This window comes from Nanorana parkeri, unplaced genomic scaffold, assembly GCF_000935625.1.
Source record: "Nanorana parkeri isolate BGI_ZX_2015 unplaced genomic scaffold, ASM93562v1 scaffold2085, whole genome shotgun sequence".
Taxonomy (NCBI): domain Eukaryota; kingdom Metazoa; phylum Chordata; class Amphibia; order Anura; family Dicroglossidae; genus Nanorana; species Nanorana parkeri.
Genome location: NW_017308353.1, coordinates 76665 through 77247, shown reverse-complemented (window position 1 = coordinate 77247; position 583 = coordinate 76665). Strand labels below are relative to the sequence as shown.

General features: G+C 56.8%; 1 protein-coding gene across 1 annotated transcript in view; it reads right to left on the bottom strand.

Annotated features, from left to right (window-relative positions):
* The window catches only part of PLXNB3 (plexin B3), a 70041-nt gene that overhangs the window by 51944 nt on the left and 17514 nt on the right, over nt 1-583 (bottom strand). The window contains exon 6 of the mRNA XM_018572609.1: nt 211-367. Within this exon, the coding sequence (XP_018428111.1) occupies nt 211-367 (157 nt within the window). The remainder of the gene's footprint in view (nt 1-210; nt 368-583) is intronic.

Here is a 583-nt window from a genome sequence, read left to right as displayed (position 1 = left end):
ATGTGGCGGCTGTACTCCTCTTCCTTCTGTAGGTTTGTATTTCTTGCTGATCCTGCCAATAAACACACTTCCTGCCCTAGGGTAGCCACAATCACTTACTGTACAGTGGCGCAGAGTGGGCGGGGCACTCGCCCCCGGGGCGCCAGCCTGAAGGTCAGTGGACACAGAGGTGGTGACAGCTGTGTGCTAAGGGTTCATGTCCCGACTCACCTTTCCCCTGCGGATTGGGCGGCAGCTGCTCCGGCGGCGGGGAGCTGCACCGGACCTGGTTGCCATACACATGCGCATAGCTGGATGACTTATTAAAGACGCATTTCCAAGCGTCGTCCTCGGCAACAGCTGGAAGCTGGGGCACCGTCATGGAGATCTGAGGGGGAAAGGTGGGAGATATCATCACACAAGAATGTATCTCATATCATTAGCTGACCTACTAGGATCTACTTCAGCCCCAAACCGTGTCTTCTACAGCCAAACTTCTTGGCCCCGGAGAGGCTCCCACTGCTCTTGGATGTCCACCCCATCCAGGAGCCAGTCCACCCCATCCAGGAGCCAGTCCACACAATACAGGGGCCAGTCCACCCAA